This window comes from Ixodes scapularis, unplaced genomic scaffold, assembly GCF_016920785.2.
Source record: "Ixodes scapularis isolate PalLabHiFi unplaced genomic scaffold, ASM1692078v2 PGA_scaffold11__112_contigs__length_91849675, whole genome shotgun sequence".
Classification (NCBI taxonomy): domain Eukaryota; kingdom Metazoa; phylum Arthropoda; class Arachnida; order Ixodida; family Ixodidae; genus Ixodes; species Ixodes scapularis.
The window spans coordinates 30,455,695-30,479,141 of record NW_024609837.1 but is presented as its reverse complement, the minus strand read 5'-3'; the positions used below and the strand labels follow the sequence as shown (position 1 = coordinate 30,479,141).

The following is a 23,447-nucleotide window of genomic DNA, read 5'->3' as shown; positions in this document are numbered from 1 at the left end:
CATTGACCTTGTAAGTAATGACGTCACAGCATGGTGCGCTGTGCTCCAAACAAACCGTTAATTGCTAGGGCCGTTATGAACAAATGCATGGGGGCTCCATGTGAGATTAAAAATTGTCTGATAAAAAAGTAAATAATTCTTCTTGAAAGCATTGCATCTTCTCAACATCTACTCATTTTTTTCTGTCTCGGTACCATAGAGCGACGATAAATCCCATAATAAAGTTTAACTGCCGGTTTTGCCTTGCTAGCAGATGACACTATGGCTTCGCGGGTTCAGTGGCTCTTCCTGAGCTAGTGTGCGACCGCATTAAATTAAGTTGGTGTTGGTGGCGAATGACGGAACTCCTATTCTCGGGGTCAACTTCCTGTGTGTTTTTGGAAGCGAAGAGTGCCCGTGCACAGCTTTGATCGTCGCTTGAGGTGCGCGAGCATGTGAATGCCTTCCCATTGAGCTTGCTTCCGCAATATTTGAGAAGGTGGAAACACCGTGAAGCAGAATCACGTACGACGACGATGTGGTGAAGTGTATCAACGTCAAAGTGCAGACGAGCACACATTTCAAGGAGTTCTAATGGCACAGATGTTGCTTCAGTGCACATTTGTGTGATCAAACAAACTGTTTGTAACAGATGTATATAACTTACGCGACGTTATTATCTAGATCCATCGCTGTTTGTGGTGTTACGGAAAACAAGAATGAGCACGATTGTTTCCCTCAATGTGACGATTACTAGCAGGTGCGAAGCACACACCATATTGCAAACCTGAAGAATGAAGTTTGGGGTCTCCAACCGGTCATGTTGGAGTCAACATAATTGCTCCTTCATTACAATGCACGTCAACTGCAAAATCAAAAAGAGGGGCTGACGCTGCTCTGATATTGTGTTCTACACCGATGCTTCTCTTGCAGGTCGCCATACGTGTGGTGATTTTTGTCAGACAATATCCCGTATCGCGCGCAAATACAATTTGTTCCTATAAACCTGATATGTTTTCTTAGACCTGCCACGTTCCCAATAAATGCAATATCAAAATCGCATCATTATGCAAGTAATTCAAACTGTTGCGGACGGCATACTTCAGTCATTCCCCATGCGTTCACCATGATTCATCGTCTGAAGCAGGAGTCTCGAGACGTCTTGAGGACTGGAAATTTTTGTTGCAGATATAAAAAAAACGGCCCATTCTCGCTTAGCTTCTGTCGTAGTGAGTGCGAAATCTAGGCTTCCTTTATCTATTCTTTTAGGGCTTTTAAATTCCATGTTCATATTTTGAACTATGGTTCTTTTTGAGCGAAATCCTGTCCCATATATTCGTCCATAGCAATGCCCCAGAGCCGTGTGCACAGAGTTCGGTGAATGGGAGGCGCAGGCAGAGCCAGGGCGTGCACCAGGCGCAGAAAGAGAGTTCGGCATGCTCTTTGGCCATCCAGAAGCCGAAAAGAATCCCCTAGCAGTGGTAGCGAGAAACTGTTTTAATCATAGGTATAGGGTTTTAATAAGCACATAAGAGTTAAATGTAGTAACCCTTCGTGGTTGAAAATAGGTGCACATAATGTTTAGGTTATGACCATGCAGGAAGATGTAAGAAACGAATGTGCCACTCAAACTCTGTTTTGCTCAGACAGAGTGTGGCTGCTCGGACGGCAGATTCTGGACCCTCGGCACCTGGTTTACGGATTATGTCGGTCGTATCGCTAGTCGCGCTCTTATGACATGAATTTGGATGACCATGATTGAAACCACGAGAGTTACTCCGACGCACTTATTAATTTAGTTTCTTGTGACCACCGCCAGGGTATTATTTGCAGCTTCTGGTTGGCCACATTCGAATTTGTGTAGACGCCCTGGAAAACGCCCAGCCTGCTTTCGGCCAATGGCGCCTCCCATTTGCGTCCTATAGTTCCCAACGAATGGCCAAACTCTTTTTATGTATGGCTCTGCAATGCCCCTTGCAACGGTTTGTTTGGAGCAGTGACATCACACTTATGGGGTCAATTTAGTAGGGGGTTTTGTCGCCCTGTCGTCCTGCAACATTTTGTCTACAACGTATACAGGGCGCAAGTTCGTCTGCTTTTTTTTGCAGGAGTTTTGGTGACGTCAGAACGACGAGCTCTGATTGGCTCTGATTGAAGGATAGTGGGTAGACCTCAAAGCAAGCTCCCTTGAGGTCTACCCCCTATTCTTCAGTCAGAGCCAATCAGAACTTGGCGTCATTCTGACGTCACCACAACACCTGCAAAAGAAGCAACCAAACTTGTGCTCCGCATTTACTTTTTTAGAGATACAAGCTGTAAAATATACATACCTTAGAATACCGTACATCTGCCCATTCCGCACCACCAAAATCTGAAACATCGGAAAAAATATGGACAGTACATATATATGTAAAATTGATGACCTCCCATGAACCCATCCCCTATTTTTTCGCGATTATCTTCAAATTTGGAGTAGGTGCGATATTGCCAAATGCAAACGCCCGCCACCCCCAGGATTCGATCCTGGGCCCACTGCATGTGAAGCCAACACCTTGCCACAAAACTACGCCTATGCCTTTTTTTTTTTTTTTTTTACAGGACTACATTATAGTTTTGACAAGCCCTTTTATGCACAATTTATGTCTTCTTTTTTTCTTTTTCACTAAGTGCATAATTAAATCTGGAAATCACTGAAAGCTAGCGCACGATTCACTAAGGCGTGTTTGCCTGAGCCTTGGACCCCTCCCCTCCTTTCTCTCCACCCATAAATCAGGCGAGACACAAGAAGTTTCATGTATGTTGTACGTATACATGCGTATTCGGCCACTTCCGGCTGCCATGACGGGGCACAGGGAATGCTTCTGGTTCGGGTATCGTTGTGTTAAGGTGCTTTTCAAAGGCAACCTTTCCGCTAAGTTTTGTGTGTTCTGCAATTCAATCAATGTTTTGTTGTGTTCTGCGTGCCACTCACCGGCTGCTTAAAGTGCCGTAATGTTTTGCAATTGACTGAGCAACATTTTTGTGGGAGATTTCTGCGAAATGAAAGATGGCACGGCCATCAAGTGTAGGCAGTATCTGTCACGCCCGCGTCCGCATCATCGCTTAAATTTGAGATCAAGGATTCACACATCTGGCTTTTCCGGACAGCAAAGAGACTTGATTGAACGGATCACACTTGAGTTCCTATGCATACAAAGACCTATTGAAAGATTAATTAATCTTTGCCACTTTCAGACATTCAGACATCGAAAACTATAACTTTATATATTGGCCTGAAGCGATGCCGACTCAATTTCCAGATCCCAGGTTTTCATAACACAGACCAACTTGATACTGTATAAAATATTTAATAATTAAAATAATAGAGAGTCCAGAACAAACACCAACAAAAACCCACATAAGAACTACAGAAAAAGGAAAGTTTTAAGTCTTTGTTTTGCTCGTGGACGTGGAACCGTTTGAACCTGGGGTTCGAACCAACAAGCTCAACTCTTAACCGTTATTTGAACCTGGGGTTCAGTTCCATGTCAATTTCAGGCACATCAATTTCTAAGTTCGAGAGCCATATTTTTCTTTAGAACATTCACTAAAGCATTTGTTTATGACATGATTGAAGCAAGATGGCATTAACCACAAGTACCATCATCTCAATTTTATTACTCGCCCACGTTGTCAAGCATAACAGCGCTTGTGTTTGTCTGCCCAAACAGAACAGTTTGAATAGATATTACGTCTCCACGAGTGTCGCATAATTGTAACAAGTTGGACGTGACACTAGAGTTTTCTTATCTTATAATAATAATAATGCATTTTATTTCCATCAATGATACATCAATGGAGGAGACCATGGAAAAATGCTGTGTCGAGACAGCTTGTTGAGCCCATGGCCCCCTTATTGTCAGTGAAATACAACTAGGTGGTGCAAAAATGGTACAAGAGCAAACATGGAGAAATTATACAATCATAATGCAAGCACTGTCTGAAAGCGCAAATAGTAACACCATACTCTTATGATTTCAAATCTAAAAGCACACCGCGAAGTTCAGAGAAAGACGTTTCTGCAATGTTAAGTTTTTTTTTTATCTAGCCAATTTAGTATTTTAGGGAGCGTGTATTTTAACATCTGATACCCATAGTTATTATTACATTTGGAAACTTTCCAGCATTCGACGTGTTGAGTAGTGTACGTAGGTATACGGGCACTGTAGGGAAGCTAGCTCAGAAAAGAAGCTTGAGTGTCTCTTTGTTCCAACTTAAAAGAGGAAGTGAGCCTATAATTATATAGTTGTTTTATATCAAGTATTTGTAGTTGTTTATATAGTTGTTTTATATCAAGTAAATAGTTGTTGTGTGTGAGAGATAGGAAACAATTAAAATAATTCTCAACATTTTTCCCTGTAACAAATATAGTTTCTTTAGGTTTTTAAATGTGGTAGTGCCCCAAACAAGGTGGCAATAACTTAGACTGGAATAAAACAATGAGATGTAAATTAATAATTTAACGCTGGTTGGGAGTACAAACTGATGACGATGTGTTAATCCTATAACACGTGAAAGTCTTGAAATAACGCTACGTACATGTGTGTCCCATAACACATTTTCTGAAAAGAGAACTCCTAAAGTCTTAAAGGAACTAAGCATTTCTATTGGGCATTATTTAAAAAAATGTGTTTGTTTAGTTCTATTATTTTATTCTTTGGCTGAAAAAGTACTGCTTTTGTTTTGTTAGTATTGATCTTCAAGCAGTTACACTGCGCTCAAGCCTCAAGTCGAGTTAAAGCCATGTTAGCCCTGTCTATCAACTCATTTCTGTTTGTACCTGGAAAAAAAAACAAAAAAAACATTAGTGTCATCTGCCTAGATGATGAATTTTGTCACGGAGTTGATATTGATAATGTCATTTATGTAAATGTTGAAAAGGAAAGGTTCAAGTATGCTGCCTTGTGGGACTCCGGTGGTAAAATGTTTGATTTCAGAACTATAACCAGCTATATTTACATACTGTTTACAATGTTTCAAGTATGATTCTACTAGTTTTAAAGGCGTTCCTCGAATATCGTGGTATTCTAATTTTTTAAGAAGAATGTTGTGGTCTAAATAGTCGAACGCCTTCGTAAAGTCTATAAATAAACCTAGCATTAAGTGCCCTCTCGCAAAACGCATTCTTTTTGTTCAAGTAGTGCTTTCTCAGTCGACATATTTTTTCGGAACCCAAATTGAGAACTCAATAAATCATATTTATCAGAAAAACTTACTAGGTGATGATGCAATACTTTTTTTATGCATTTTGAAAATACCGGTAAAATTGAAATTGGTCAATAATTGCTTATTTTATTTTTATCTCCCTTTTTAAAGAGCACAGTTGCTTTAGCTGTTTGCATATTTTGTGGGGAATATACCGCTAGTTATACTCAGATTAAAACTGTAAGCTAAGCAATGGGCTATAATATCTGAAACATATTCAACCGATTTAATCTGGACATTATTTGGGTCACAGTTGGTGCTGTTTTCTAACTGTGAAGTAATGGAAATAACTTCAGCTTCATAAACTGGATGAAAAAAAAAAAATGGAACTACTGTTTTGAGATTTTAGGTATTTGCAAGCGTCTTCTGTTGAACTCATATTCACCAGGTCCACAAAAGAGTCATTGAAGGCATTTGCCAATGAACATTGGGCTAGCCGTGCACCATTATGAAATATATGGTCAATTTGGCAGTGTGTCTCAGAACGGGCAAGCACCGAGTTTAATATGTTCCATATATGGCCCGTGCACCCAAAAGTTGCTTTAAAAGAATCAGAGTGATACCGTGATCTTGCATTTCATATTTCCTTAGTTAATTGATTACGGTATGACTTGAATATTTTAAGGTTGACTGGGTCTCTTGTTTTGATAAATTTGTCATATAGGACATTTTTTATATGGATCCAAGGCTTACGAATGTTTCGTGATATTTTAAGTTTCTTGTAGGGAAATTCCTGTTGGTAAAGTTTTTTGAAAATGTTGATAAAAGTATTATACGCCTCATCGACAGTTTCCTTCTCATACACTGCACTCCAATCCATATTTGACAGTGTCCGCCTAAAACTCTCCAGACTGTCGGGTGTTATATATTGTAACTTAGCAGTTTGTTTTATTCTCGGCCTATCTAAGCTGTCTGTGTCTACGGGTATGAATATTGGAAAGTGATCACCAAGATCGCATCTGACCACACCAGCTTTCACACAATAGAAACAAAATTCGTTATAAATAAGCTAAGTAGTGTTTCTGAGTTTAAAGTAATCCTTGTAGGGCTCGTTATTACATTCATACAGCCATTTAATTCAATAGTATTTTTTAGTTCTCTGATAGGAATGATCAAATAACATATTTATGTTGAAATCGCCTCCACATATTAGATTATACCAATTCGGGTTTGTAAACATAAAAAATTCTTCCAGAAACGAAAAAAACTGGAAAATTTACCGTCTGGTGGGTGGTAGAACACTGAGAAGACAGTTTGATTTGCTCGTAAAGAAAGCACTTCATAATCTTTAGCTGTACACCAGTATTCCGGGATTAGCTCTCAATCGATGCAGTCTTTAGTCAGCATCGATACGCCTCCACCACGAGACCTAGTACAATTCAAAAGATGAGTGGTGTACATAGGCAATTTGAAAACGCTTATGTCATCAGAGTACCACGTCTCTGATAGCATTACTAAATCAAAGAAATTATCAAACTGAACAAAAAAATCTTCAAGATCTGCTATCTTGTTTTTGCAGATTGCGTATTGAGGTGGAAACATTTCAAAGACGGTTTGCATTCAAGATACTGCTTTATTTCTGACGGGAGAAAACTTTCCATGACTGTGCTGTATTTCATCTGGCTAACTGTGCTTTCATACGTTACACAATCAAAGCGAGGTTAGCTTCACTAATTATTTGAGCAACACCAGAGTTGTCGACCTTCCTCATGAGAATTTTTCCTTGCGACACCCATAAGTACTTCCAGTTGTTCGCCTTCTTTTTTCCAGTGGCTTTTCAATGCTGCAGTTTGTTCTCCAGGCATAGATGTTCATTCACATGCATCGGTCTTGAATGCTCAAGACCCAAATTGGACGTTGGCAGCCTGCTTCGTTTCGCTGACAAAAGGGCCTTATCACGGACGTTGTGGGAGATGAACCATACAATTACGTTCGGTTTTGCTTTGTCTTTTGTGGGCACACGGTGGATAACATCGATGTCTGTGTTTGCAATTTCTACACCTATTTTACTTCCGATGTCAGTCATCATCTCGGCAAGGTTTTCGTGAGAGGTATACGGAAGCCTTTTAATTTCCTGGTGATTCCTGTGACTGTATTGTTTCATCTCCACAACGCTGCGTCTCACGTTTTCAGGTCCGCACCTGCAACTCCATCTACGTGAATATCATTCATATAATTGCTGGGGTAGGTCAACGTCGTCACCATCACAGTGATGGAAGCATCATTCAACTTTTTGTAGCACGTTCCGTAGCTAGCAAAATATTGGTTTGGAGCAGATGCCATCATTTGTTAGCACATCATTTGAGAATAAAAAAGTGGTTGTATCTCAGAGTTAATTTATGATAGTGATCACTTCCTCTTTTATACTTGAGCATATTACCGTTTGTGAAAAGAACAGGTACAACATAAAAGAAACACTGTGTTGTTAAATTAGGCTCTAGTCATTGTAGGTTTTGTTTACAATGGGTTTACGAGGGTTACGAGGGTAACCCTCGTGATCTTCGTGAGGGTAACCCTCGTGAGAGTAACCCTCCTAACCCTCACAAGGGTTACGCGCGGTTACGCCGACGGCGACGCCGCTCAAGCCGGAAACGGGAGCCTAACAACTGTGCTCTCAAATGGTTGAAAAGTTAATCATAGAGCTACACTTCTCTGGGATAAATCCTCCCATCCCCTCTCAATTTTACACTAGGTAGTTTGTTTAGCTTGTAAATATAATTTCTGTAAAATACCAGCAAGAACCATCATATTCACTAACACGTCTACCAATAAAAATGCATCCCATAAGTTTAATGAACCTACCAAACTCAGGACTTTAATATCACAAACTGTAAAAACAATGACGAAAATAATCCCTGGAGAAGGGGAACAAGAGGGACAGAGGACAAACACAAATCTCCAAACACAGCTAGGTGACCGGTGCGCGACCGAAAAAATCCACCTGGTCCGGGTATCGAACCCGGGACCTCTCCATTTCCAGTGGAGCGGTTTACCAACTGAGCTAACCAGGAGTTAGATGGGAGTAGTGCAAATGGGTTTTATCAGCTGCCACCAGTCTAACACCAACAAGGGTGAAAGGTTTGCATTTTAAGGTTATGATTATAATGCATTTAATTGCAAAGGTGCAAGCGAGCTGGACAGGAATGACGAAAATGATCCCTGGAGAAGGGGAAAAAAGGAGACAATGGGATACGATAGTGGATATGCCACCGTCGCACCCACGTTAACAACTTTAGAATACCCATATATAGCCATTTCTGGTAGCGGTGCACAGGGATTGTTGTGACGTCAGAATCCCAAGCTCCGATAGGTTCTGAATGAAGGATAGTGGGTGGACCTCAAGGCAGCCTGCTTTGAGGTCTCCCAATATCCTTCAATCGGAGCCAATTCGAGCTTGGCGTTCTGACGTTGCCACAACCCCTGCCAAAGAAGCAGACAAACTTCCGCTCCGCATAGCATTACTCATAAAGCAAACATGCTTCGAAGATGCTTGAGGCACATCTGCAGATAATGGGCGCGTTCAGTAGTGCCTCCCTTGCCTCCGAACGGAGTGACTCGAGTCAGAGCTCTTTGGATTTTTTCGCCGGAAATCATCATTAGTCAGGAAATGACGTCATCCTTAGCTCCTTTGACTCTATGTGCACCGTTTCTGGACTCGGAGCTTGACTCCGAAGCCCTGGAGCTACGTGCACCGGAAGTGACTTCTGGCCGTCCAGTGGAAGGAGTCAGTGACTCCTTGACTCCGGGGCCGCTACTGAACGCGCCCATTCCTATTATTGTGTCTGCAGTCCCGTCTTTTGTATGCTGTGTGAGCAGTGAGAATGTGGCTTAATATATGATGAAAGCAATCGTGTCGTGCGCATCCTGGTTCTTGCACATGAGGCACATTCTTTATTGAGCCCGTAGCTGCGCGTTCTCATCGAGACGTCGCTCAGCAGTTTGACTGGTCCACACGCAGCAGGGGCAGCTTGACCTCGTTCCTCTCCAGGACTCGAATCGCAATGTCCAGGTCGATGGGGTCCGGCACGGGCGTGCGAGAAAGGATAGCGTAGCAGCTGGAGTCACCTGCAAGGACATTGTATGCGATCATATCGTGAGTTGGAGCAATACCACTCGCACTCCGTCTCATTGTAACTTGGCTAAGGCCAAAGGCTACGGTCTCGGTGAGTCGATCAGTGCATCGGAGGGAGGCACGTAACTATGCAACGTCGCTCCGCTGCGGCACGGTGTCGGCACAGTGCTCGTCCGGTAGCTGATTTGACAGCTATCGGATAAGGGGAAAGGCCAGAGCAGAAAAGGGGGTGCAGGCAAGGCAAGAAAAATGCCTTTTGTCCCGCATTGTTTGCATTCAATTTTTTAAATATCTGGGGGAAAGGGGGGGACTTCTCCCCCCCCCCCCCCCCCCCCCCCCCCCCTGTTTTGATGTCACTGGCTGGCTCTGGGTATGAGGGGAATTCCTTCTTTCTTCTCCCAGCTTAGGTTACGTTCTTGCTCCTGTACCCTGCACCCTTGGCAGGACCGTACCAGAAAATCTTGTCACAAGGGGGCAAGGGGGGGAGGAGGAAGTTTTCGGTCGTCAGTGCCATAAAAGAGAAACAAATGCGTTGCAAGACCCCGAGGCAACAGTGCTACATCCTGTTCCCTCCACTTAGCTGTGTTTGCCTTGATTTAGCTCTTGGACCGTTGCTTTGTGTTCACTGTGGATTATCTCTTCCCCACACACACTTTTGCACAAAAGAGGTCTTTTTCCCCTCTTCCTTTTTTTTTTTTCAGTTATTTCTAAAATGTGGATAAGGGAGCCAGCTAGGATATAGATGTAGGCCTGCTAGGCCTGTAACGTTCTTCAACTGATCGAGAGCCTAATCGTTCCACCAAAAGAATGAAGCAGTCGTTTTTAACGCTTCATCTTTAGAGGGTATGTCTTGGTTCTGCGGTGCAAGTTTCCACAGGGAGAGTGTGGCTGTGCAGTGTAAAAAGGAGGAACCGCAGAATGTTTTACACCACGCACGAGCAATGGATTGGCTTAAGGTCTAACCAATAGTACTCAAATATTGATTTGAATTCTCGAACCCAGGCCGATTATCGTGTACTTTCTGTTGTCTTTGAGGAGCTTAAAGGGCCCATGAAACAAATTTTGGGTTGGGATAAATCATTTTACATTGGGATTTTACTAATAGCCCATCGTTCAGAGGGCCAAAAAAAAAAAGGTAGAAAGTCAAAAGCCTGACTTTCAGTGCGAAAATTAGAATACGCAGTGGACTATTTCGTACCTCCTCCCCTTCGTAAGCTCTCTGCCTTTTCACTGTGATACATCCGCGGTCCCAAAAGCACGTCATCGGGTCCAAAAGCACGTCACACGAAACCGGACCTCACTTATTTCCTTCACCCCTAAGCTGACATTGTGGTGGAAGCTACGCGTTTGCCGGACCAGTCAACCGCCTCCCTTTCATCACCTGCCCTCATTCTCTGCGCGTGGGTATGCGCGAAGGAGCGTGATCACGTGGCAAGTGTGGCTGGCCCAACGAGCACATAGCTTCCACAGCACTGTCAGCTTCGGGGTGAACGGGTTGGGGAGAGCAACTTTTGTCTGGATTTTGAATGACGGGCTAATCTTCTAGGGGGACAATGGCTCTGTCCGGGTACACAAACCAGATTCCGCAGCAAGAGGTGCCTCCCCTCTTTTCGTCTTCTTGAACTGTTTGGTGGAATGCGCGATTTATGAGTTGAGGAGGAAAGCTGAACAGGAAGAAGTTGAAAAAGCGTTTCATGACCCCTTTAATGTCACTCATTGGAGAAAGCATACAGATACAGGCAGATCTGCAAAATTGCAGAAGCCAAGCTTTGTTGCACACACTGCAGGCCCTCCTTATACTCTGTTTCACCTTAACTGTCACACAGTTTGTGCATCTCTGTGTTTGTGCAGACGTGATGGCAAAATTATCTGCAGAAATGCCTCGAGTGTGTTCGAAGCACGTTTACTTACGCATAGGGGCTTCGAACGTGTCTGCAGACGGTTTTGTATGACTAGCGTCATGCAGGGAAGACACACGCCTCAGACGACGTCTACAGCCTATCTTGTACGATATATGAGCAATACGACCACGGCTTTACGTTGAATCACAGCAGACGCCGCGAGCCATCGAAGCCAATCCGAGTGGACGTGTTACGTAACCTACAAGCGGGACGCGTGCGGCGCATGGTCACGTGATTGGTCCACAGCGCCGGGGGCTGTGATGAATAGACCGTTCCGGAAAATACCAGGAGACCTTGCAACGAGGGAAATTGTAGGGCTGTTCGGATGTACGCTCTTGCCGGCTCAAACGCTCCGTACATCCTGGTAGCGGCACGATACATTCCTTCCCATCGTTAACACACGCGAAAATTAAGCAGTTGGAAATGGAGGTTATCTCATACCTTGTTTTGCTTTCCTTCTGCTTTCTCTGCATTCTAAAGCCATAAACTATTAAACCAATGTCAACTTCATCTTTGCTTCTTGGATCATTTCGCGTGCCGTACATCTGAACTTCAGAATGCACAAAGCAGTTGCTGGGGGCACCAGATATTTCCAGAAAAGTCTATTGTATAACGCCCAACAGGTCACGCCCATGCCAAAGATCGCAACCCGTACGACATACCTTTGCCGCTGAAGTAACCATGGGCGGTGCTCCATTTCTTGTAATCGGTGCCCAGTATGGTCAATGCAACTTTTTTTTGGTCTGTAAAACGACACGGGAAGAGTGGAGTAACCCCACCTAATTAATACAATGAACATAGATAACACGTCTCCCGTACGTTAAGGCTCGTTCACATGCTTGCAACTGCTTATGATTGAGGGCCTTTGAACCATTTCAACCCCTTAGAATCTCTTATCGCGCCAAGAGATTCTCTTAGAATCTCTTATCGCGCCAAGATGGCGCCAAGAGATGGCGCCATCTCTTGGGCAGCTGTGAAACACGTGTCATTTTCTTATATTTCCTTTTCTCGCATCATTCTTTCTTGGCTTTAAAATCTTTTGACGTTATAAATGGGTCCCTGTTGTTTCGTCAAAACTCATTTCATGGACAACTTTTCATGAACACATGTGTGTCAACACAAACATTTCATGGACACTCGTCGCACCGATTGCTCGCTGTAGGGACATTTCGTCGCCGGTGTACCACTGGGTGGTGCGTGTTAACCCATCCAGCCGTCCCGTTTACACCACTTCGCAGCGACAGTTTGCGGCGGCTCATTACAAAAATGTTAACCTACCTGACCCATCCGTACACGCCGTTACAGACTGATCCAGCTTATTACAAAAAAAAAAAAGCTAATCTGAGCTATCGATAAAACAATTTGTTGATGTAACAACCTGTTAATGAAACATTGTGAGTTGATGAAGCAATCTGTCAATGAAACATTGCGTGTTGATGAAACAATCTGTCTATGAAACATTGTTCCATGAATTGATTGCTACCGGTTATGAATGACCATTCCTCATAGATGGTATGTACATTGGACCTTGCAAATGCCACAAAACGTTTGCTCTTGTGCAGGGATCTCCAAATCCCGCCCCCGGGCCAATTCTGTCCCGCAGAGGCTTTCTGACCGGCCTGCGGCTTGCCGTGGTTTTTCCAATGAAGCCCAGCCCGCGGCCTGCTCCTAGCAGGCCCGTTGCTACCACGGCAAAAATGAGCACATGTAAGGAAACGGCGCTGCGACGCACACAAAGGGCACATACCAAGATACTAGAAACAACAAGAGAAAGCTTCCTACCGTAACGCAGGTCCTCTCGCCATATTCGTAAGTAGATATTGTCATCACCACAATCAGTGTTCTGGCTGGCGCTGCGCTTGCGCAGAAATCAGATCCGCGTAAGCTGAAGCGTCTGCACATGCACCGATCCGACAGCAGTGCTGTCCCTACCTAGTACAACAGCGCTGTTGTAGTAGGTAGGGATTAACCAGTGGCATGTTTTTAGGGGAGAGGGGTTTGCAGATTGGGGAGTGATTGAACTTTCGATGGGAGAATGGGGCCCTTTCCCGGTAGCCGATGCCACATCTTCGTGCATTTGTAAATTTTGTCGGCCGTCATTTTCGAAAATTTCCTAAAATCGCGTATAACTTTTGGATAAGATGCAGTTCTGATGGCATCTGGTATGAACTGCTAGTGCTCCATTTTTAGCAAAGACTAGGCGTTCGGTGATGCATAGCTTGTTTTCAAACGCCAAGGATGTTTTTAGGGACATCCTGTACAAAGCATCCAAGACCAAAGTGCTCGGTGCGAATTGAGCTGTTGATATGGTCCAAAAACAGATTCCAGATTCGCGGCAGTCAATCTGGCCGAGGAACCAATTGGAATGATTGCCCCTTCTGTGCCAGTCGTTGACAGATGAAGGCGCAAAAAGGTCGCATGGCTCCGCATACCTTTGTCAGTGAACAAGAACTGGGCCGGGTGATCGGTGTCGTCCTTCACCACCAGTCGGTTCTCCAGTCTTTCGTTGCTGCAGGATAGAATCGAGCGTGAAATCCTCGTGAGGGGGACCGTCGTCTCCTTATCACCTGCTAGGATTGGGGACCTAGATTAGCAGATGGGGACTTATGGTATACCCTAAGATCTCTCCGAGATGGAATTCCAGGGCTTGGGATGCCTCGATTTCCTCCTTTGCTGGTGGTTGTCGTTTCAGCACGCAATAAAAGGATTAAATTCCCCCCCCCTCCCCCCAAAAAAAAGAAATAATAATAATAATAATTTTATGCATAAGTTACAGATCTGATTACTATTAGAGATCATTCAAGCTTCTTCAAGCCCCCCGAGTCCTGCCATGCATAAAGTATATGCGGAGGAATGCATGAGCCTTGGAACAAGTACACCGAGGGCCCCTCGATAAAATTCACGCTGCGCTTTTCTTTCGAAGCGTTCACCACATTTGTTTTGTGGATGCATGAGACACGTGCCATGAGCGAGCATTGTGCAGCTGTTTGCTTTCGAGGCCCACTCATTTCAGCACTCCCTGTGCAGAAATGCTATATATGGCCATATCAAGAATTGGGCAAATAAGGTCACATATGTAGCCACATTATATATATGGCCTTATTTGCTCCATTCTCGATATGGCCTTATATGGCATTTCTGCATGTGTTGTCACCATTTGCCTCCAAGGGCCTCACGAGGCACTGGCCTCGTGACTGGCGCATTTGACGCTTTATGTGGGGCAAACGCAGACACATCAAGGCTCCTTAGGTACACTGCGACAATGCACCAGAAAGCCGTCTCAAAAGATACTTACTCCAGAGACTTGTAGTTAAGGATTACTTCGTAGACTTCGCCATCCTTGTGATTGACTGTACTGGTGATGCAAGCCACGGTATCGTTGTACAGCGGTTTGGTCCTCTGGATGAGGTACCACAAGCCGCCAATCTGCGACACAGATTTGCCCCCACGAAAGGTGTTTTCCATTACCCGCCAGCCAACAGCTATATTTCATTTCACCCTGTACGACAAACTACGCCCGGATACTTAGGTTGCCAGGTCCAATCCCAATTTCGGAATAAAAACTATGTTGTATATTGCTTACAGAAAACTGGTAATACAGGGCTACTCAAAAAGAAGCATGTTGTGAGTTTCGGTTCTAAACAAGCCGTAAAAGACAGAAACATTTTGCGCATCACTGGATGGAGGAAAGTTCGAAATTCTACGGTCCTTGAGGTTCTTTCCACTCGGCACGAGCACCACGCATTGTGCGACGAACATAAAAAATGGTACAGTATAGACCACTTACAACGTAACCGCTTATAGTGCAGGACCGGGTATAACGCGTTTTTTTTTAAACCACCGGTTCGCCTCCCATAGAACTCCATGCAATTGCGTACCGCTTAAAATGCAGGCGCGCGATGGGAAATACCGGTTATTGAGGAGTTTCAGCGAATATAGGGGGCGCTCCGATCGATCCAACATGGCGGACAAGAGGGGGATAGATTTGTGACGCCCGTAGACCGGTAGCGTATAAATATAACAAAGCGTGTCGTTCTCTGTTTGTTGCCGTGTGCGAGACCATCATCGTTTCAACCAAGACCTACCGTGATGCTACAGATGAAGTGTTCAAGCCAATCGAAGGCAAGAAATCTTGCCATAGTCAAGGTATGTGTGGAAGTGTTCGACGTGAGCTCTCACGCTGGTGCAGCTGTCATCAAGTTGAACCGAATGTACGCGGGTCCAAAGTAAGGTACATATCAACAATGTTCACGCGTTGAAACTATGACGCATACTTTATCTAAGACTAAACTTATCGGTCTGCGGCTACAAACATTTTCGTTGACGTTGCTTAGACGATGTAACCATTCAGGCCTCGCATTAAAGGGTGTTGCGAACTCTTTGGTTGTTCTAGTTAATTGTGCTAAAAAGCGGTTGGATGGAAAGTATGACAGCTACAGCATACAAGGGACGATTGAGGTCTTTATCCTGCGTTCTATGTATGGAAACATCGGTATCCTTGGTGTTATATTGCGATCAGCTGGTCGCCGATCGTCCTGTTTTTACGCATAATGTAAACAAGCCCCGGAAGCGCCAATCTCATTTCGATGTGCTTGTGCACCCCTACGAGCCTCGTTTTGGCTCTTGTGGAAAGCCTTATTGTAATAGCAATAGTCTCATCGGTCATTCGAGTTATATGTGCCACGGTGATATCTGCTGACAAACAAGTCTGTATTAAATGCGAGAAGGAAAACGAAGGTAAAGCTTTTTTAACTGTTTTCTTTTTACAGAACAGGGCTAAGCTTCCAAAACAAGAGCAAACTAAGCTTATATTTTGAGTGTGCTCAAGAATGAATGCCAAAGGTGCTTATGCTAAGTGGTAAATGTACGCAGTTGATTTTCTGTTTGCCTCTGCATTGTAAATTGGAAGATATGTACCAGCAGAAGACACGTGTCCTTTTGAAAATGTCTTTTATTAGGGCAAAAATAGGTTTTCATACACAACTGAAGAGTTTGCAACACCATTTAATGCGGGGCCTGAACGGTTACATCATCTAAGCAACATCAACGAAAATGTTTGTAGCCGCAGACCGATAAATTTAGGTTTAGATAAATATGCGTCATAGTTTCAGCCTCAAACACACAACATTGTTGATATGTAGCTTTCTTGATAACTGCACCAATGTGAGAGAGCCCACGTCGTCGAACACTTGCACACATATCTTGTCTATGGTATGGCAAGATTTCTTCCTTGAAGTGAAGATCATCTTGCTAGCATTGCTACGACTAGCTACGACCACCCACCGCAGCGATGCAGGCGTCGAAGGCGCTCAACGCAGTCAGTCGCCGTCACCCGACGTTTTTCGTTTGGCATTCACGGCTTTCCACCCAGGAGCTTCGTTTGTACTTGGCACCAAGTGTTATTTTCTGTGCTTGTGTGTGCTCAGTGGCTAGATATGGGCCTCAAGAGCAGTTCTTAAGGCTCAATAGCATACGCCGAAGAACTTCTGAAGAAAATGCCACCCAGGAAAAAAAGCATGAAGATGCAACGCACCAGCTTGGCGGACTATGCACTGGGCGCGGAAATCGGGCCCTGCAGATTATACAACAAATGCAAACTATCAAAACAAAATAAAAACATTTTTAGGCTCAAATTGGCTTCTGCGTACTATACGCCTGGACACTGGTGCCTTTTATTATGCATTGTATATTCACTGCTGTTTGTTGTAACTTGAGACTGCCTTCCTGTAATGATGCAGAGGGGTCCACTGAACCCTGAAATAGAGATATTTAAGCATATCTAGATGCAATGTCCCTTGAAGCCAGACGGTCAGGGAAAAGGTGTGCCATTACCTAATTTGCCAACAGCACACCAATGGTCACAATCAACACTCACCAAGTCAATGGGCAGTTTTTCACCACAATATTTATTGCCGTGTAATCACCAATTTGGTCCATTAAAAATCTTGAGGCTGTAGCCTATAGCACATCCATTCTAGATCTGCAAAGCTTATGCTGTAGACATGCATCATCACATGAGCATGTTTCTTATCAATCTTAAACGTAAAACGCTAGTTATGCAACGAAATTCCCATATCACCACATTTTTAGCAAATTGAATGGTCCCACCTGTCACACTGTTAGCTTTAGAAGTAAACCAATTCACAATACCACCAGTGGCATACATCGTGCCAAGCATTAGTGCCGCATGTGGCACAAAAATGTCCTAACTAGGGAAACAAACTTAATCGATCGTGTTGATTAAAGCATTTAAGTACGGGAGAAATTATCAATCAGAAGGTCACTCGAAAGGGAAGTTTTCTCGCTGAACGAATATGACTTTTTATTGGGCGTTCCGCAATGTAAGGCCGAAGACATTCACTCCGTGATCGGTACAGAAGCATTTGCTTGTGCGTGCTAAAAACAACAAAAACAAAGGTGGATTAGAAACGCGACAGATTCGCCTTTGCACGGAGTACTTACACTCAAAATCGTGTCAACATAAAGCGATTATGGCCCACCTTGCTAGCAGCAATCTTAAAATTTATCCGTGTAGTCGTCGCACCCGTGCACCAACCGAAAGCGTTGCTGCAAGCCCTTCCGCCGTCCTCCGCCGTCAACTCTGAGTCCTCTGAGTCGCTGTTGAGTCTAAAGAACTGCTTTATGAGATCCATATCCAGCCACTGAGCACATACACAAGCACAGGAAATAATACTCGGTTCCAAGTACAAGCGAAGAACCCGGGGCGGAAAGCCCTGAATGCCAAACGACCTGCGACGGGCGACGGCGACTGACTGCGTATTACACAGGTTGCGCTCCTTCGACGCCTGCATTGCTGCGGCGGGTGGTCGTAGCTAGTCGTAGCAGATCGTGTCACCTCTGTTGCTCGTACCGAAACACTAGAGCCGCGTAATATTCCTGCTGCCGAAGTTTATAAGCCTACGTTCGCGGCCAACGCATATACACAAAGCCAACGCCCAGCGAACCTATCCCCCTCGTTATCTTTCGGCGACCGGCCGCCAGGGGCCGATCGCGCCGACGACCGGAGCAGCGAGCACGCTTCCCTGTGTGACACCAGATAACGGCGCTGACGGCGCGAGACGAGCCGCAAGGCCGCAAGCGGCACACGCGGAGCAAGGAGGTTGCTGGAAGAAGCGGGGGAAGCGAAGAGAGAAACTTCAGTTGCCATAACGACGGAGGAACGCACGCACGTATCGTTCACGTGCGTGCGTCCACCGTGCGTCCCTCCGCTGCGTTGGAAACAAACAACCGCAAGGGCAGACCAATCGCAGGTCGAGGGGAAGTTGGGGAAGTGTTCGCGCGCGTTGCATGCCGGTCGCGCAGCTGCTTCTATCCGCGAACATGGCGTCGGTTGTGATCGTCGATGTTGACGGCGTTCATCTCATCGCGTAAAAGCGCTATCCTTGACTGTGAATTTTCGTTGTGTGTCGCTATGATAACCCAGCACGTACTAGACGGGAAGATCCTCCTACTCGTGCGACGATGTCGTGGCGGCGCTCTCAAGACGGCAGAAACGCCCGTGTCGTCGTGTTTGTTTACTTCGACTACAGTGGTGATTTCTAAGCATTTGTGTCCTCGAACATCGCCCGGATTTCTTATTTGGCGCATTTCATGCGTGTACTCAAGTTCAAGGTATTACCGGCGCGTACCGTATTAAGGATGCGAATTTTCACGCGTTTTCATCTCCGGAGAAAAGTGATTAGGGTTAGCAATCCTGAACGCTCGCTACGTCCGTCCGCAACCCGCGACACCGTTAAAAGGCTGCGCCAGGCAAAAACCGCTCATTTCTTTCAAAATGTGTGACACACTTGAGACAGAACTGTACTAGTCTGGTGAAATAAAGACTCTCCTCAAAGTAAGCTTTATTTTTCATCTAGCATAAAATAAATTCTTTCACAAAGGAAAGTTGTCTCATGGCATGTATTTTGGCCTGAAAAATTGATGTTTTGGTTATAGCGCGGTACCGCTTATAGTGCGGATTTTCGCGACTCCCGCGACATACGTTATATGCGGTCTACACTGTAGTCTATTTCTTGCCTCACACACAAATCAACTGGTCCCTTGTTACTGAATTCGTAGCTTCAACGATTTGATGTTTCAAAACAGTGGCGTAGGCAGGGGGTGAATAGGGAAGTCAAACCTCTCTCCCCCCCTTTGAAATCATCACTTTCTTTTTTTCTTTTCTGTAAAGGAAGACAGCTATTGAATGACTACCAAATTGTTTTAGCCAGCCGGGGGATTGGGGACGACCATGTCTGTGCCTGTGAATTGTACAATACATCGAATACTACATGCGAAGATATAACAAAGCCCCTCTTCCCCCCGGTCATGGAAATGCCAACCCCTCCCCCGAAAATAATTACTGGCTACGCCACTGTTTCAAATCTTGATGAGTAGCAAGCATAGGTGGGACAAACATGCTTTCTTTTATAAATTTTGGTGAATTCACACTTGACAAACTGCGGTACATAAACAAATTTTCCCTTGGTGACGCCATTTTGTTATGTATACACAAGAAACAGCGCCGCTGTGTGGTATATTGAATTAACCTTTTAGGCGGGCTTTTAAAATCTTTGGGCCTTCCTCTATAAAGTGATGTGCGAAATGTGTTTGTCTTTTAGTTTGTATGAACAGAAGTTTAAATTCTGCTCCTTATTTTCCTAACCTTGAAGGCCATATATGGGGGGGTTTAATTCTAACTGGCTCCTGATTGGACCCGGCGGCCTTGTTTGATGCAAAACCCCGTGACGGATCTAAGAAAGTTAAAACAGTATAAGCGACACAGAAAATGTCTGACCCTTTTTTCTTGTATCCCTTCATCTCTATCTCTGGCGAAATTTTGATAGTCATTAATTTGCCCCTAAATTGGTTCCACATGCCAATCGATGCATTTGAACTAGTACCCGAGTTGCGAGTCAAATAATTGTTTTTTGCAAAGTGATTTGAATTTTCAAATTTGGGCAGAGTGGCTCTTCTAGCAGCACTGAAATCGTGGCTGAAGAGAAGATTGCACCAACCAAAACTTAAAGCAAACCAACAAAATACTGCTTTTTTTTAGACTGCTCGTTAGATTTGGGAGTTATGGAACATGCAACGTCACACGACTGGAGGGCGCGGAAAAATTTGAATGGTGGTTTTGACATGACCTCCATTTGCCCTTTTTTAAATGGCTATTTTGAAGTTAGAGATACTAAACAGCATGCTGGGAAGAGTAAAGCCTGATATTTGGAAAATGTTATCTTGGATAACTAAAAAAAAAAAAAAAGATAAACCATCGGTGTGCGGCGTGAACCATAAAAGCCGACCTCGGCATAATGGGCGACGCCCAGAGCTCGAAGAGGTCGGCCATCTGATAACTATCTGAGAAAACCATCGGACACCCCAGACACATCAGACACTTCCGTTGACTCGAATGCGTGATGTCGTCATGGCACCGCAATGGGAGCGACATCTGTGCTCCCACTTTGCTCATCCAATCTGGTCTATGTCACCATCTTGCACAGACAAAACATTTCCTATTGATTACATACTGAGGTATTTGAGAAACCGAGGGGGAAGGTACCCGGGAAGCTGAAATTGTCTGTTTTACTTCATTTGCAACTCCAGCCCGCCGCTCACCCTCTCGCAGACGAGAGAAGAATCAGAGGAGCAGGGACAGGCGTCGGAGACGGTGGCAGGGAGAATCTATCCCCATCTCTTCTTCCATCTCGGAACTACCGCCCCGCCATCTATAGTTTGTTGGAGTTGCAAATAGATAAATCCGGACGACCATGGGAATGTATGTCAGTCACAAATAGATGACCGGAATTCCCAAAAGCATAGGCGAGAATTTTCGTAAAAGGTTTTGCGACTCCTTTAACTTTTTTTGCACCCAAGTCGCAGGATATCTGCGTCATCGTCTTGCATCTTTGGCTGGAGTTCGTCGTAGCACGAGAGAAGGTAACATACCCCGTCAGGCTTGAAATCTTTCATCGGGATGAGCTTCTGTCCTTCGACGTTGGCAAGCAACGTGGCCAGGAGTAGCGTCAACACCTTTGGCGACATGGTCCAAGTGCAGCAGGTGTTGTCAAGAGTGGGGTACGCCAGTTTTCACTGCCAGGGGTGCAGGCTTATTTATGGTATTCGTGTTTGTGCAGGTGTTGTGCGAACCCGCATATTTTATGGCAGCCGTGACTTGAAATGTAGATTGCAGTTTCGCTGACCAAACACTGTGTCGGCCGAGACAAAGTCAATGCGGAAAATTGCTGTATGTGGACACTTGCGCGACTTGTCTTTCCCAAAGACAATGAGTGCTCAGGTGAGTACCTGGCAGTTAATCATTTTATGTAGGTGGTAGTTAATCATATTTACGTGCTAGTTGATCATTGTGTAGGGGGTAGTTAACCACATTCTTTAGGTAGTGGTTAATATATTGTGTAGGTGGTAGGGTCGTGCAAATATACCGAACTTCTGATTATCGAAGCGAATGATGCCATATTTGATTCAAAGTTTCAATTGAATAGGGCTCTTTGGCAACTTCGAATATTTTCGAAGGTTGAAGTGCTGCAAAACACACCTTAATTCAGACTAAAAAAGCAAAAACCGTATATAGCACATGCTCAAAATTAGTTCACCAACCAAGGCTGGAACAAAAGTAGCAAAAAAATAGGAGCATAAGCCTACTCTCTTGAATCTATTGCAGATTGTGTTTCCAATAGCTAACACCAAAGCGTTTGTGCAAATGAGTCTAAAATTTTTTCTCTAAATAAACCGTGCCTTTTGTGGACACGCTTCTTGTTCATTAATTGTGATCTTGACCTTAGTTCACTATTATAGATGATTCACATGTGGACGACTCAGAATATGCACGATTCTTCAGGACAACGTAAGTGTTCAGATTTTTGAGGCATGATTCTATTGAAATAAGAGTAACTGTGCAGGTGAGTTGGTGAGCGATCACAGTAGAGAAACCCTTTTGTTTTTTTTGTTTTGTAGCCTTAAGGGTTCTCTATCATGGCTGCCAAACTATTTGCCTCACTTCAAAATTATTTGATTCGATTCAAAATCATTCTATTCAATTTAACATTATTTAAACAAAGAAACTAGTATTCGCTTTGTATTGTTTCGAAGTGAAAAATCACTATTCGCACATCCCTAGTAGGTGGTAGTTAATCATATTGCAAAAACCCAAGACTGATGGATTTTTCCTCGCCACAGTCTCTGATTTTACATAATATAGGTGTCCTTGCAGGATTTGATTGAAGAAAAGCTTTCTTTTCCATGATTTTTGCACTTTGCAAACTGCTTTGCTAGAGCTAATGTTTGTGAAGATAATGAATTTTGCAGAGCTTAGTTGTTTTGGGATACATGCATCTTTGATGTGCATAACTAATGAAAGGGAATAAACACACCGTTTCAGCAGCCTAAACTGCTGAGCAGCTCGGCGGAAAGAGCCAGCAGCTAGGGTGTTTCGCAAGAATCGTAAAACCGTTCCTATGCCGAGCTCAAGATTGTCTGCTTTCTGCACAGGGGGTACGACCTCGAGGCATCTAGCTTTGAGGTCTACCCACAATCCTTTCAATCAAACACCATCGGAGCTCGGCGTTGTTTTGACGTCGCCGCAACTCCTGCGCAAGAAGCAAACGACTTGCTCTCCGCAAAGCAATCTTGTTTATCATATTCATGTTGTACAGGTGAGTGTGGAAGACGCATGATGATGTCATCAAAGTGCCCAATCCTTCATCGGGTGCCCGATACCTTCCATGATGCGATGGAACATCACGATCAATCTGCGCTGAAACACCAGCTGCTCACTTAATAAAAATGAACTGTCGGCATGTGCACACATAATAGCGGAACCAGGGCTATGAAAACATGGTAGGCATACGTAATTTGGCCCTCTGTATAATAGAGTCATCTACAACCTGTCGGCCTTGGATTCGTTTCGTCGTACCTTGAAACTGGCATCACTAATTATGCTAGGCTTAGAGTATAGGGCGGACTGTCGTAAAATTTAACATCTAAAAATGTGAAGTGAAAATAGTGCATCGAACTTGACCGAAATCTGAAAACATTATTCTCCCTTCCTTGAAAGAATGGAGGCTTTGGTGAGTTGCTTGTTCATGCTTGGGTGAAACGGCGTACATGATTTTCTGTGTAAATCTCGTGCGCTGAATCTCCCTAGTATTTCTTTTTTTTTTTCTTTTTTTTTTTCAGTATAAACAAGCGATAAAAATGTAAATTAAGATAGTTGGTAAGCTAAGGACACATGT

General features: G+C 44.2%; 1 protein-coding gene and 1 long non-coding RNA gene across 2 annotated transcripts; one reads left to right on the top strand and one right to left on the bottom strand.

Annotated features, from left to right (window-relative positions):
• Nucleotides 1-9,091: 9,091 nt before the first annotated feature.
• Nucleotides 9,092-14,960, bottom strand: LOC8053910. The gene is made up of 4 exons (XM_029993687.4): nucleotides 14,492-14,960; nucleotides 13,629-13,705; nucleotides 11,859-11,939; nucleotides 9,092-9,288 (listed from the first exon to the last, which is right to left on the bottom strand). The coding sequence occupies exons 1-4, from the start codon at nucleotides 14,659-14,661 to the stop codon at nucleotides 9,155-9,157; spliced, it is 462 nt and encodes a 153-aa protein (XP_029849547.4). The 5' UTR covers nucleotides 14,662-14,960; the 3' UTR covers nucleotides 9,092-9,154.
• Nucleotides 12,767-22,118, top strand: LOC120837033. The gene is made up of 3 exons (XR_006077440.1): nucleotides 12,767-13,005; nucleotides 21,073-21,273; nucleotides 21,333-22,118. It is a non-coding gene; the product is annotated as an uncharacterized LOC120837033 (long non-coding RNA).
• The last annotated feature ends 1,329 nt before the right edge of the window (nucleotides 22,119-23,447 follow it).